This window comes from Bos indicus x Bos taurus, chromosome 4, assembly GCF_003369695.1.
Source record: "Bos indicus x Bos taurus breed Angus x Brahman F1 hybrid chromosome 4, Bos_hybrid_MaternalHap_v2.0, whole genome shotgun sequence".
NCBI classification, from domain to species: Eukaryota; Metazoa; Chordata; class Mammalia; order Artiodactyla; family Bovidae; genus Bos; species Bos indicus x Bos taurus.
The window spans coordinates 111,984,991-111,997,849 of NC_040079.1; the positions used below are offsets into that span (position 1 = coordinate 111,984,991).

At 43.3% G+C, this 12,859-nt stretch overlaps 1 protein-coding gene across 3 annotated transcripts in view; it reads right to left on the reverse strand.

The window, feature by feature from the left end:
• Positions 1-4,234: 4,234 nt before the first annotated feature.
• SUN3 (Sad1 and UNC84 domain containing 3) overlaps positions 4,235-12,859 on the reverse strand; it is a 46,956-nt gene continuing 38,331 nt past the window's right edge. For all 3 annotated transcript variants that reach the window (XM_027540228.1, XM_027540226.1, XM_027540229.1), the window contains exons 8-10: positions 11,364-11,531; positions 5,523-5,615; positions 4,235-4,545 (exon numbers count right to left, since the gene is read on the reverse strand). In XM_027540228.1, coding sequence (XP_027396029.1) covers positions 4,426-4,545; positions 5,523-5,615; positions 11,364-11,531 — 381 coding nt within the window. In that variant the 3' untranslated portion in view covers positions 4,235-4,425. The remainder of the gene's footprint in view (positions 4,546-5,522; positions 5,616-11,363; positions 11,532-12,859) is intronic.

Sequence of the window (12,859 nt, forward strand, 5' to 3'; positions counted from 1 at the left end):
AGAGCATATTCAAAAGCAGAGACATTACTTTGCTAACAAAGGTTCGTCTAGTCAAGGCTATGGTTTTTCCTGTGGTCATGTATGGATGTGAGAGTTGGACTGTGAAGAAGGCTGAGCACCGAAGAATTGATGCTTTTGAACTGTGGTGCTGGAGAAGACTCTTGAGAGTCCCTTGGACTGCAAGGACATCCAACCAGTCCATTCTAAAGGAGATCAGTCCTGGGATTTCTTTGGAAGGAATGATGCTAAAGCTGAAACTCTAGTACTTTGGCCACCTCATGTGAAGAGTTGACTCACTGGAAAAGACTCTGATGCTGGGAGGGATTGGGGGCAAGAGGAGAAGGGGACGACAGAGGATGAGATGGCTGGATGGCATCACTGACTCGATGGACGTGAGTCTGAGTGAACTCTGGGAGTTGGTGATGGACAGGGAGGCCTGGCTGCTGCAATTCATGGGCTCCCAAAGAGTCGGACACGACTGAGCGACTGATCTGATCTGAAAAGGGATACCTGAACAAAGGAGCTTAAACAAAATCCCGAAGGTAAAACAAAAACCAAATGAAGATCCATCAGAGTTTCTGGAAAGGATTTATCAAACTTATAGGCACTACTGTGTAAATATAAGATCAGGAGAGGTAGAGAAGGAAGCAAAAACAAAAGCACAACTGATAAGCTACACGATTCTTCAAGATGAGTTTCAAGCGATGTTTTTAGTGGAAGTAGGACAAAAAGCAATGATCTGACCTTCTCATTGCATCATATCAAGAGTGCATGGTGTTGGATACAGACCCTGAGGCCCCTGAGAATGTAAGGATGATAAATATGACCTTTATTGGGCAAAGTGCCTCAGACATAAGAAGAAAGTTACAAAAATTAGATGATGTATTTAGAATGAGCCCTTCTCAATTAGTAGATGTTGCTTTTAGAGTATTCAACCATAGGGAACAAGAGCAGAAGCAAGAAAGATGGAAACCAGAAGGCAGCTTTTCTGGCAGCAGTACTGGATTCCCAGAAGCCGAATAACCTAAATGAGGTAAGCCACCACCACTGGGGGAGGAACAGTGTGCTTACTGCAAGGAGGATGGGCACTGGAAAAATGATGGCCCTAAAGTATATCAGGGGGACAGGAGCCTCTCATATGGTAGAAAGAGGGGAATATTCTGATAATGAATGAAAAGTCCCACCGGCTCCCTTAGGCTTGAGGCATCTGGTTCTAATTTTGCCACAGGAGCCCCAGGTGACTCTGCCAGTGGGGAATAAATCGATGGGCTTTCTAACAGATACGGGTGCCACATATTCTGCAGTGAACACCACGGTGGCACAGAAAACATCCCAGTGTATCCCAGTCTTGGGAGTTCTGGACAAGTAGTAAACCATTCATTTTAACTACCTCTATAATGCCAACTAGGGGATCTCAGCCTGAAACACAACTTCTTATGTGTCAGAGCGCCCTAGCCCCGCCTTGGGGATGAGATCTCCTTTGTAAATTAAATGCTCAAGTAACTTCTTCCACCAAGAACAGCTTGACACTAGGGTCCCACTGGAGCATGTGCTGAGCCTACAAATGATGCTCATGAAAACCCCAGAGGAGGAGACAGAGTTCTTCCCCACCGAGGTCTGTGAAAAGGTAAGGCCAGAAGTGTGGGCTGACAGCACTGTCTGTGTGTGTGCTTGGTCTCTCAGTTGTTTCTGAGTCTTTGTGACCCTTTTAGACCCCTTTTAGGCTCCTCTCTCCATGGGATTTCAGGCAAAAATACTGGAGTGGGTTGCCATTTTCTTCTCTAGGAGATCTTCCCAACTCATATATTGAACTTGCATTTCCTGTGTCTCCTGCATTGCAGGCAGATTCTTCACCTACTGATAGCACTCTGGGGAAGGCCAAAAAAGCAAGACCAATACAAATCCCATCAAAAAGGGATTCTGGGACACCTAATCTAAAATAATATCCTCTGAGACAAGAAGCCCAAAAGGGAATACAGCCAACTCTAGAAAAGTTTTTGAAAATAGGACTGATTAAACCTTGCAGGTCTGCATATAACAAATGGCAACCCACTCCAGTGTTCTTGCCTGGAGAATCCCAGGGACAGGGGAGCCTGGTGGGCTGCCATCTATGGGGTCGCACAGAGTCGGACACGACTGAAGCGACTTAGCAGCAACAGCAATCCTCCTGGTTAAGAAGCCAGACTCGACAGAGTATCAGTCTGTCCAGGACTTGAGGGCTGTTAATGAAGTCTTATACCCTGTGGGACCTAATCCATGGTGGTCTAGTCATTAAGTCATGTCTGACTCTTGTGACCCCATGGACTGTAGCCTGCCAGGCTCCTCTGTCCATGGGATTCTCCAGGCAAGAATACGGGAGTGGGTTGCCATTTTATTCTTCAGGGGATCTTCCCGACCCAGGAATCAAACCCAGATCTCCTGCACTGCAGACAGATTCTTTACCGAATGAGCTACAAGGGAAGCCCTATGTACCCTGCTTACAACTATTCCAGGAGAATATGGCTGGTTCTCAGTCCTGTACTTAAAAGATGCTTTCTTACACATTCCAATTACAGAAAAATCACAGCCATCTATTTACTTTTGAATAGCAGGACCCAGAAACACAGGTAATCCGACAGTATTGTTGGACAGTCCTGCCTCAAGGATTTAGGAATTCCCCTACCTTGTTTGGGGAGATGCCAGCTAGAGTCTTTAGAAATTTAAGATTGGATGAAGGACTCTTACTCCTATATGTGCATGACTTGCTCACAGCGAGTCCTACAGGTGACACATGTGTACAAAATACCATCAGGACTCTGAACTGTTTGGCCAATTGTGGATATAAGGCCTCCCAGAAAAAGGTCCAGATATGCAAAGAGCAAGTATCTAGGCTTTGCTCTCTCTCAAGGACAGCGGGGGTCTTTGGCCTCATAGGAAGTAAGCAATTGCAGAATTGGGAACATCTGTGGGCTCGCAGAGTCAGACTGAAGCGACTTAGCAGCAGCTGCAGCAAGACCCACAGCCAACTGAGAGGGTTTCTGGAAATGGCAGGGTTCTGTCGGATTTAGATCCCAAACTACGGGCTCACAGCGAAAACCCCTCTAGCGGGGCACTGAAGGGATGTGACCTTGAACCCCTGTTTGGGACTAAAGAGTGCCAAACCGGTCTGTGAAACAATAAAAATGTTAAGAAAGTTACTCTCAACCCCAGCTTTGGCACTCCCAGACTTTAAAAAGCATTTCAAACTGTATATACATGAGAGATAGGGTATAAGCCTTGGGGCGTTAATTCAAACTCATGTCCTCCTCCAGGGGATCGTCCCAACCCAGGGATCGAACTGTGATCTCCTGCATTGCAGGCTTATTCTTCACCAGCTGAGCTACCAGGGAAGCCCCTGGGTATGCAGTGGCAATACTTAAAGGGATTATTAAAGCAAAAGCCCTGCCCCCAGGGACCTCAGCTCAGAAGGCAGAAATCAGGTCCTGGCTGATATATACTCGGGCTCCCACTATGCATCCTCCGTGGGGCAGGTTCACTGGGCAATCTGGAAAGAAAGGTGGCTTCTAACCTCAAACAATAAGGATATTAAACAGGCCTCTGAAATCCTGTCACTATTTGAGGCAGTCCACAAGCCCTCACATATGGCCAAAATATCAGAATTTTTTTTTTTTTCTGGGTTTTAATTTAAGATTTAACTGAATTTGTAGATCAGTTTAGACAGAATCGACTTCTTGACAGCTAAGTTTTTGTATCCACAGGCAGGATAATCTTTCCATTTTTTAGGTCTTTTCATTATCCACTGCTGTTTTATTGGGTCTTCATACAGTTTAATTCTTTCATTTGATTTTTTTTTAATTTCCATTGAGGCTTTGTAAATTATATCCTCTTACTGGTTGTGGTTTATATTTTTTATTTTGATTTATATATGATAATTTTGTATCCATCTTTGTTTATAATGTATTTTTCATTGATTTTATTGCTTTTGAAGGAATTCATCAAGTCATCTGCAAATGAATTATGGTTGGCCTTCTTAAATTTTACCTCTAATTTCTTTAGCTTCTCTAATTACAGAGTGTGTCCAGATCAGTGTTAAGTAATAGTGGTAACAGCAGATATCCATGCCTGGTGTGAATGAATTAATAAATGAAAGCAAATATGCTATTACGAGAAAGAGTGTTGAGAATTACCATCTTCTTCTAAATGCAAACTCATTTTTCAGTGCTTCAACAACATGATTCATCCTCAGAAGCCACACTAATGCAGAGACTGAATTTATTTTCATATTCTTAATAGTAAAATTCATTCACTTTTTACTGCAGGTAAGAACCACTTTAAGGTTTCTCTCCCACTTCTGATTTTTGATTCCTATGGATGTGATATAATCAAAGGGAATTGGAGTACCTGACTATTTTGGACTTGTGATCATGGCTGCCTGCACCAGTTCTTCTAGCTGTCATCTTTTGGGGTGCCATGAACCCTGAATCTATATAAACAAGTATAGTTTGGGTGTCCCCAATTGCTGAGAATTTTAAGTTTCACACATAACAAGAATTCAGGAACTTCATGCTGAAAAAATAGAAAAGATTAAAATTAATGTCTTATCAAATGAACTATCTCAAAGAATCTCAAGTAATGCTGATATAAATGAAAAAAATTAGAAACACTTTCTTTCCTTCTTAACTCAAGTACTTTCAAGCACCAGTCTAACGGATGACATCCTGGTCTACCGTCAGGAAAGAGCTGATAAAAAGGCAGACACGGGGAAGGCAGATAGCACGGTGGTCTGCACACCGGGGCCCTCTCCGCCTTCTCCTGCCTCCACGGTGGTCCTGACTGGCTGCCCCAGGGAGGGGCAGGGAGCGACATGGATGTACAGTTGACTGTGGAACTCGGTAAGGGCATTCATTTCTGACACATACATTGCTTTCAGCTTAGATTTTCTCGCCACTGGCCAAGAGGCGTAACACACTTGTGTTTACACGGCTTGAGGTGCCTTTTACACCTTTTCACTAGTTCCTGTGACTAATGAGAACTAGTGAATTACATTTCTTATGCCTTACTGACTTTTAGGGATTTATAAGTTACCAACTGGTATTCCTTCCCCTTTGAGTTAGGCTAAGAAGTTTTCTTATCTGGTATGAAATATCTATTCTCTCTAAGTTCCTCTCTGCCTCCAATCATCTTGTTTTGTACCATCATCCCCACCCCCTCTACCCAAGGAAGAAGATAGTGACTGTCAGATTAAATATTATCAAGGGAATCTGACAAATAAGGACTGAGGAAGAGTATGTATGTGTGTGTGTATAAAACTAATAGCAAATAATAAAAAATTTGTCTCGGAAACAACTTTTGTATTTGCCTGTTTTTTTGCTTTAAAACTTATGAACATGATTGGAGCTAAGAACTGGAATTCAGACAAGGCTTGCTTATCTCACACTTCTGTCACAGTCATTCTCACACACCACTTTACATCAAGCAACCCCACAAATCCCTCCTGGGGATGGAGCCATGGATACCGCACCTTCTCCCAAGGCTCTCATTACCTGGAGTGCAAATGTTTGGACGGTGGTCCCTGTTTTGTTATATACAAACTGACCTAGAAAAATTTCTTCTCCTTCACATTGTTTCAAGACGCCCTATAAAGAAAGCAACAGACAGGGAGGTTGTAATGAATGTGTGTTCTGTTAAAATAAACGGAGTCAATTGTCTGTTTAAGTAACAATTCCCCAGACATCTTTGGTGTCCACCAGGGACACACTGCTGCGCTGCATGTCAGCACTGGGTATGGAAGGGGGGGAGGATTGTGAGGCAAGAACCAGCCTAATCAAAGGGCTGAACAGACTAAGATGGAGAGAGACAGACAGACGGGATGAAGAGACAGATGACAGCACATGTCAGCATTGACTTTGACCTCCTAACTGTATTTACTACGCTTTGGGTAAAATAAACGAAAAAATGAGCCCCAACATCGACCCAAAACGCGTTAAATTTCACCAGTTTGCTGAACTTTGATCACACAGATAGCTCCATCCAAAAAGTAAGCTTTTGTTGATATGTGTGTGCAATTTCCCTTGTGCTTTTGACCTTTCTTCTCTACCCTTTAAAGCTGAAGATTTATGAGGAGAGAGAGCGCACACTGGTAGACATTATCTTGCAAATCTAAAGTTTATGGTTAGAGTCTTTGAATTGCAGCACCTCAACAAAAAATAAAGTTTCATGAGTTCAATCATTTTGTAATGAAAATCATAATATTTAAAATATGAGTCAATTTTGTAAAAGAATTGGGACTTCCCTGGTTATCCAGTGGTTAAGAATCTCCGCCTGCCAATGCAGGGGATGCAGGTTGGACTCCTGATCCGAGAAGACCCCACACGCCACAGGGCAACGAAGCCTGTGGGCCACAAGTACTGGGCCCTCGCTCCGGAGCTCACGAGCTGCAGCTACTAAGCCTGTGCGCACAGCTACCGAAGCCCAGAGCCCAGACCCCACTGTCCGCAACAGAGTAGCTCTTGCTTATTGCAACTACAGAAAGCCCACACGCAGCAGGGAAGACCCAGCGCAGCCAGAAATAAATGGATAACTAAAAGAACTGGATACATCATGATTAAATAATGCCCCACAATTATATATACTTTTCATCTATACAATGACATATATAAACATACATATTTCATATTTGACATATATATATATCATCTCATATAGTTCCTTTAGCCTGTTCAGAGAGATATGCTAGTTTTATTTCAAACCTTCTTTATGATCCTGTTTTAATTTCACTAGGTTCATAAATGTGCTAATATTGAGAAAAACAGTGAGAAGTATTTTGTCTTACTAAAAGGATTTTTTTTTTTCACTCTTTAAATATGGTCAATTTCTTAAAGGATTCTTGCCTGAAGGATTCACTCATAATTCCTCTCTAATGAGCAACTGTGTGCACTTTTCTGAGACAGGTTTGACCTGCTCCAATCCAGTATAACTCAACTACAAGTGTCTGTAGACACCGACTGTGAGTGCCAGCAGGCTCGCATCAAAGGATGGCAATCTGTTTTACAACTCGAGAGCCACAGCATCTAAAGGTGTTCCAACGACACACAAGGCAGGTAAGCGCCGTGTTTAACACTGAGCCCCCTTCAGAGAGGGACCCTGAGGGGACGGAGTAAGGCGTAAACCTCTGAGGGAAACACGGGCGCAGACCCGAAGAGAAAAGCGTCTGGAGACGGCCAAATGGCGCACTGGCCTAGAGGAAACTCAAGTCGCGCTGGCTGCAGGGGGCAACCAGCAGCACGCTGGAGCTGGTGCTGACTCCCAGTTTAGAAAGGGCCAGAGGTGGGGCCACGGTGTGGAGGCCAAGCATGAAGCTGGGAGTCCCCTCATTTGAGGGTGGGCTGATGATCTTCTTAAAAAGCGATTAAGTTTTCATCGCACCGGGTCTTCGCTGTGTGCGAGCTTTCTCTAGTTGCGGTGAGCGGGACCCACTCTTTAGTTTCTGCGCATGGGCTTCTCACAGCGGTGGCGCCTCTTGTTGCGGGGCACAGGCTCCAGGCACACAGGCTTCAGTAGTTGCAGTGCGCAGGCTCAGTACCTGTGGTGTGTGGGCTTTAGTTGCCCTCGGCAAGTGGAATCTTCCCAGACCAGGGATTGAACCCGTGTCCCCTGCATTGGCAGGCAGACTCCCATCTGCTATACTACCAGGGAAGTTCCTCTGATGGACTTTTTAAGGAGCATTTAGAGCCTAGCCATCACTCCTGTCCTGGTGCAGAAAAGAACTGTCGTTTTCTTCCCACCTCCAGGACAACTGACCTCAAGGGCATCCTGCAGAAATAACAGGGGAAGGTAGATCCTATCATGAATGATGGGCTGTGCACTGCCACACCCAGGGTGTGGGCGGAGCTGAAAACCCCTGGGCACAAGGTTGTAGGATTCCTGGGGTCAACCTTCTAGAAACCACACTCTGGGGTCTCCAACCAGACCATCGAGCTGTGAAGCTTGCTGTCAGCTTGCCCATAATGTGTGCAGAAAAAGCCAGCTTTTGACTGTTCAGCTCTTAAATGAGACAGACAAGCATCACCAAACACACGAGGAAAGCACTTAGCAAGGAAGATGGAGCCCATATTATAAATAGCAAGGGAGGTACTTGGGAGTATGTGAAGGGGCTGAAAACATGGAACAAATCTACATCTGCTCATATCTTCAGACGTTGGAGGGAAGTATTGCAACCATGAAGGAAGATATTTAGATTCTAGAAAAGGGAGCATTTGCAAAAAAAAAAAAAATCAGAATAATCATAACAGCAGAATTTAAATATTCAAAATTAGGTTTAAAATATAAATTGATTAGATATTCCAAACAGTAAAACAGAAAACCAAAGAAGAAACATTAAAAACATTTTTAAAACAACAGATTTAAAACAAGTCAAATCCTCAGAGAGTGGAGCTGAAATCCCCTGATAACAGCTGTGCAGCAGGCCTGACCAGGCACCAGGTGGGAAGAGATGTGAGCAGACTGCTCCCGAGGGATATCTTTAAAAAATAAAGGAACTTCCCTGGTGGTCTAGTGGTGAAGAGTCTGCGTTGCAATGCAGGGGACATGGGTGCGATCCCTGGGAAGGACGCAGGGAAGGGATAGTTATGGAGTTTGGGATGGCTACGTACACACTGATACATTTAAAGTGGATAACCAACAAGGATCTGCTGTAGAGCACAGAGAAAGAACTCTGCTCAGTGATGTGGCAGCCTGGTTGGGAGGGGAGTTTCGGGAGAATGGATACGTGTATATGTACAGCTGAGTCCCTTTGCTGGTCACTTGAAACTATCACATTATTAATAGGCTATACCCCAATACAAAATTAAAAGGTTTTAAAAAAAGAAAATGTATTCAAGGGCATTGTATGACTCAGCTAAGAACAATACTGTTCACAGACTCACAATGAACACATTGGATGTGTACTGAAGCTGAGATATACCATCTGCCAGTGTCTCACACATGAAACACAGATTTATCATGTGATCTAGAAACTCTGCTCCGAGGCACAAACCCAAGAGAAATGAAAACTCAGGTCCACAGAAAACTTTGTACCCAGCGCCTCACAGCAGCATTGTTCATTGTTCATAACAGTTAAAAGAGTGGGATCCACTAAGATGTCCAGCAACTGCTGAATGGATAAATAAAAATGGATATTTTACTATCCATATAGTAAAATATTATTCAGCAATTAAAAATGAAATATTGACACATTTTAGCCTACATAGACCTTGAAAACATTATGCTGAGTGAAACAAGCCATTCACAAAAACCATTCACATACAATATGATTCCATTTTATAGGAACTATCCAAAATAGGGCTTCCCAAGTGGCTCAGTGGTAAAGAATCCGCCTGCTAAGCAGACGACATGGATCTATCCCTGGATTGGGAAGATCCTCTGGAGAAGGAAATGGCAACCCGTACTTGAGCAGTATTCTTGCCAGGAAAATCCCATGGACAGAGAAGCCTGGCAGGCTGTAGTCCAAAGGGCTGCAAATGGTCAGACATGACTTCGTGACTAAACAACAATGACAACATTTGAAAGAGGCAAATCTATAGATACAAGAGAGACTAGTGGTTGTCAGTCGCTGGGGCAGTGAGGTGGGTGATGAGAAGTGACAGCTAAGGGGTGCAGGGTTTCTCTGGAGAATAGTAAAAACACTCTAAAATTGATCATGATCATGGTTACGCAACTCTGTGAATATACCAAAAGTTACCAAGTGTACACTTTACCTGACTGAATTGCTGATGTGTGAATTATATCTCAATAAACTTGTTTTTTTTTTTTTCTTTTAAGTTAAGACATAAACATTTTGGGAGAATTGGGAGAGGCATGGAAGAGAACTAATCTCCATTTTCCATTCAAGGAAGTCAATTGTAACAATCAAAACTGAAAAATCAAGGAATAACAGTAATAGCAAATATGAAGGGAGTAACCACACAAGCAGCCCAAACTCTGGCAAGTGAAAGCTTCCAGGGAGTAAAAATTGGTGGGAGAAGTGAGACAAGGGAAAATCTTGTTTCATTTTCATCTATGGGAATTGTACACATATAACTTGGATCTATTTCTGCTTTATTGACTATGTCAAAGCCTTTGACTGTGTGGATCACAATAAACTGTATAAATTCTGAAAGAGATGGGAATACCAGACCACCTGATCTGCCTCTTGAGAAATCTGTATGCAGGTCAGGAAGCAACAGTTAGAACTGGACATGGAACAACAGACTGGTTCCAAATAGGAAAAGGAGTTCGTCAAGGCTGTATATTGTCACCCTGATTATTTAACTTCTATGCAGAGTACATCATGAGAAACGCTGGACTAGAAGAAACACAAGCTGGAATCAAGATGCCGGGAGAAATATCAATAACCTCAGATATGCAGATGACACCACCCTTATGGCAGAAAGTGAAGAGGAACTCAAAAGCCTCTTGATGAAAGTGAAAGAGGAGAGTGAAAAAGTTGGCTTAAAGCTCAACATTCGGAAAATGAAGATCATGGCATCCAATCCCATCACTTCATGGGAAATAGATGGGGAAACAGTGGAAACAGTGTCAGACTTTATTTTTCTGGGCTCCAAAATCACTGCAGATGGTGACTGCAGCCATGTAATTAAAAGATGCTTACTCCTTGGAAGGAAAGTTATGACCAACCTAGAGAGCATATTCAAAAGCAGAGACATTACTTTGCCAACAAAGGTCCGTCTAGTCAAGGCTATGATTTTTCCTGTGGTCATGTATGGATGTGAGAGTTGGACTGTGAAGAAGGCTGAGTGCCAAAGAATTGATGCTTTTGAACTGTGGTGTTGGAGAAGACTCTTGAGAGTCCTTAAACTGCAAGGACATCCAACCAGTCCATTCTGAAAGAGATCAGCCCTGGATTTCTTTGGAAGGAATGATGCTAAAGCTGAAACTCCAGTACTTTGGCCACCTCATGCGAAGAGTTGACTCACTGGAAAAGACTCTGATGCTGGGAGGGATTGGGGGCAAGAGGAGAAGTGGACGACAGAGGATGAGATGGCTGGATGGCATCACTAACTCAACGGATGTGAGTCTGAGTGAACTCCGGGAGTTGGTGATGGACAGGGAGGCCTGGCATGCTGCGATTCATGGGGTCACAAAGAGTCGGACATGACTGAGCGACTGAACTGACTGACTGAACTTGGATAAAATTTTTTAAAATAGCATTAAGTAGTAGTAATCATCTGGTCCAACCCTCTCACTTTGCAGATGACAAAGCTGAGATACTGGAAGTAATACACAGAAATGTTTAGCTGCACAGCTCAGATGAGACCCCAGCTCCCAGTTCCTAGCTGATCACCTCCTATAACCCCTTCTGAAGGAAGATTTAGACAGCTTCTCACATAGACAGAAAATTCCTTGGGTGCGCTGGAGATGTTTCCTGAGGGGGACACCTTCTCTGAGATGTGCTCCATGGTAACAGCAGTTGGTATGATCTTCCTGGCAAGCTTGATTAGGGCATGACCCTGGGAGCCTGGAAAGGCCCAGCACTTCCCAGGGTGGACGTCCGGCTGGAAAGAAAGCACTGCATCAATCCCTGACTTGCTTATATATTTCCACTCCTACAAGGTTGGCCAGCTAATCACTACTGACTATAGATCTTGCTTATGCCTATAATATGAAGGCACTGTGTGAGACATATCAAACAGCAAAGCTGCCAGAGTCCCACAGGTGTGCTGATGTCAATCAGAACCTTTATTTCATGTGTGTCTTCTTTTGTTGCTCTAATTAAGACTGTAAGCTGCTAGATGCAGCCGGTTGGTATGAGTGGTGATAGCACTGGAGAAGATAGTGCTGGTTGTGGTAATGAAGAGAGAGGTGACAGTGACGGCAGGTGACGGTGATGATGGTTAATGTGATGGTGGTGGTGGTGGTGCTGGTGATGGTGGTGATGGTAGGTGATAGTGGTGATAATAGTGGTGATGGTGGTGGTGATGGGTGAGGATGATGATGGGGTTGTGATGATGGTGGTGGTGATGGTGGTGGTGGTTGGTGATGATGGTGGTGATGGTGATGATGGTGGTTGTGATGGTGGTGCTGGTGGTGCTGGTGCTGGTGGTGATGGTAGGTGATGGGTGATGATGATGATGGTGGTGGTTGGTGATGATGGTGGCGATGGTGGTTGTGATGGTGGTGATGATGATAATAGAGATAATAGAGATGATAACGGTGGTGACAGTGATCCTGGCACTGGTACTAAGGAAGAAAAATGATGTCCACCATTTTCTAGATCTAGACTGTACTCTGGACTGAGATTTATAGGTTTGCTCCTGAAGGTATTTCTAAATTAGAAATAAATTCAGGTGTGTAATTATGGTTAAACACTCTCCTGTCAGTTGGTATCAAGGGCCTTTTGAATTGAACTGAAATGTTAATGAAAATATTACTTGGAAATTTCTGCTGTTAAAATTGGGCTTTATAAAAATGTGGTGACCTGAACAGCACAAAGCACAGTACTTGCACTCAGGGGTCACTCACCTTCAACAAATATTTGTCAAGTGACTGAAGTTTTTGGTGCAAAAGGAAGACTACAGAATCAGCTTTAAGAAAAGATATGGAATGTATATGTCCTATTTGAGAAGTACATAGTCTAGTTCACTGATCTTAAAATAGTAATCAAGTAGCTAATCATAGTTTTCTGCCCATAAAATAAGAAATAATGTATTTTGATGAGTATAAAAATGCATTTTCTGCCCATGTATTTTGATAACTATAAAAATGCAAGGAGATGGTTTCAGGTTCTCTGACAAGTTCAGAGCTGCATCTCTTTCAGACATTAATATTTTCATGATAAATAATAGGAACAAGATCCTAAAATATAAACAGGTTATTTTTAATT